General features: G+C 38.0%; 1 protein-coding gene across 1 annotated transcript in view; it reads right to left on the reverse strand.

The window, feature by feature from the left end:
* C9orf72 (C9orf72-SMCR8 complex subunit) overlaps nt 1-2,541 on the reverse strand; it is a 24,268-nt gene that overhangs the window by 12,880 nt on the left and 8,847 nt on the right. Inside the window, 1 exon segment of the mRNA XM_019610695.2 lies at nt 1,484-1,962. Coding sequence (XP_019466240.1) covers nt 1,484-1,927 — 444 coding nt within the window. The 5' untranslated portion in view covers nt 1,928-1,962.

The raw sequence follows: 2,541 nt of genomic DNA on the forward strand, positions 1-2,541 counted from the left end.
AGGACAATAAAAGAGACAATAGAAGAGACACTAAAGTGCCTTTTTTGGAATCTTTTGCTTTCTTCGCTAGACCTAACTGGCTAGCTACTTCAAGATCATCTGAAAAAGAATGAAAAATAACAAGACTAATTTCAGAGGCAACTAGTAGAAAACATTTTGTCATTCCCAAAGCCACCTGAGGCCATTTCTAGTGTGGGAATAGATTGATATGGATCAATGTCTAAAAAGGGGGAAGACATGTAGCAGTTAAGAAGGACTGACAACTTTTATCTGACCACTCACATTACAAGGCAGTAGGGAAGACACTAAATGACAAGAGGAGGAACAGGAGCAATGTAATCAAGAACAGAAGATACTAATTTTGATACAAGCTAAAGTTTAGCAAAAAAATAGCTTTTAGGAATGAAATATTTGTGTTTCTACTCTACTGAAAATGAAGGCTTATATCCTACCCTTCCTCTGAAAAATAAACCTCATGTTATCAAGGGTAGATATGAAGGAAGACACTGCCAGCCACCATCAGGCAATACAGCAAGAAGCAATGGAAGTTGTTAGTGTAATAAAAAGAAAATGACAATGCAGAATTTAATGTCAGCTTCTTATTTTTAGACTCTAAATTAGTTCAGATTAGAGCACTTAAGAAGGAAGTTTAAAATATGTTTATTAGAGACCTCAAAACAGAATAGAAACAAACATTATCAGAAAACTACACATCACCACACACATTACAACTGACATGCAACAAACTGCTCTAAGACAACTTGTACCCCATGAAGACAACAGAGATCCTTTTTTTATTTTAGTTTTTATTATTAGAATGTTATTTATTTTTAACAAAAAATACATAACAATTTTCTCTTAATAACCATTATACACCCAAAGGTAAGAGCTGCAACTCTTAAAAGAAAAAAATATTTCAATTTTCCCTTTTTCAGATTCCAAAAGTAGTAATAATTAATTATTAGTAGTATTATGAAGTAATAATAATATTAGTTTTGCACAATTTAACTCCTGCTGAACTCCTTGATGATAGTCTTTTCAAGAAACAGAACTGAATACACACATAGAATAACATTAATTCCATCAATGCTCTTCATTAAATTCAAAGATGAAAAAAATTGATTTCAAATAGTAAATTTGTAATACTGTCTGGTTTAAATACAACAATTAACACAGTTAAAAGCAATGATTTAAATCAAATTCAGAGAGATGACAAATTGCACAAGACAGCCAATTTAACATAATAGCCTGGTATATGCTTAAATAATACTATGTGGCTATAAAGGCCAAATCACCAAGCTAAAAATCCTAGCCTCAAATGTGATGCCATATGGACAATATTTTACTTTCAAAATTCTATATTTATACAGAAGTCAGCATTCTCTGAATTTTTGTGTATGGATTGCCACATAACAGGTGTCACAAAACAGCTCTGCTCAAGACAACTAGAACAACTGCTTTTAGTAATGAACAATAAACCTACCTTATGCATCCATATTCTTCCTTTCCTTATAATATGTGTTAATCTATCCACGCATACTCTGTGAAGAGGCAGGTAGAAGGCAAGTTCACTTTGTGGAAGTATAATCGATAGTCCATATGTGCTTCTGTCGCCATTCCAGTTTCCATCAAAGATTAATGACACAATAATTACCCTTTTTTCTGCCAAGACAAAGAACTTCACATCTATTGCACCACTTTCTGCATTCCGAAGTATTTCTCCATTCAGGGTGTGGTTAGCAAGAAAAGTTATTTCACCATCACTGAGAAGTACCTGATCTGTCTTTGGGGCCCAGATGTGCCGTACACGGGGGCCAAGGATATTGTCCCAGTAAGCAAAAGTGGCAGCTAGTAAAGGTGACTCGCCATTCATAGAGATCTCTGTTTTAGCAACTGCAGGAGATGGTGGTGGACAAAGAGCTGACATGGCTGCTTCTTCTCTTGCAAATCAGCTCACATTACCTAAAATATAAAGTTTTCAGGGGAAAAAGAAAGGGACAGTGATCATCATTATAACATTTTGGTTTGTTTCCAAATAAAATTTTAAGAGACAGCTCTGGCTTCTTCACCTGAGATTCCACCATAGGCTTTATTCAAGAAGGAAGCTCATATGCGTACCTTCCTTATAACACTATGTCAAAGAGACCTCAAGTAGCATTTACTCACTACACAAGTATGATGAGTAATATGCAACCACTGTAAGAAACCTGACGTATGGCAAGCACACAAAAAAGGGGCCATCCCGGCGGCTGGGGTACAAGGTGAACCCTCAATCACCCAGCAGAACGCAGCTTCGAGTCTCTCAGACACAAACCCCACGGCAGCACACACCCCAGAGCTCCAACAGCACCGAGTAAGGCGCTGTGTGACACCACGGAGTTCCACCTTCCTTGCAAGTCACGGCAACATACACAGAACGCAGATTACCGCCAGCACGAGTGGCTATAAAAGCCAAAACGCACTCACGAGGGCACGAAGGCCCAAGGGCAGACCCGGGCTCTGCACACAGCTGCCGCCCCGCCTTCCCACAGCCAGGCGCTG

The sequence above is a fragment of the Meleagris gallopavo genome, chromosome Z (assembly GCF_000146605.3).
Source record: "Meleagris gallopavo isolate NT-WF06-2002-E0010 breed Aviagen turkey brand Nicholas breeding stock chromosome Z, Turkey_5.1, whole genome shotgun sequence".
NCBI lineage: Eukaryota > Metazoa > Chordata > Aves > Galliformes > Phasianidae > Meleagris > Meleagris gallopavo.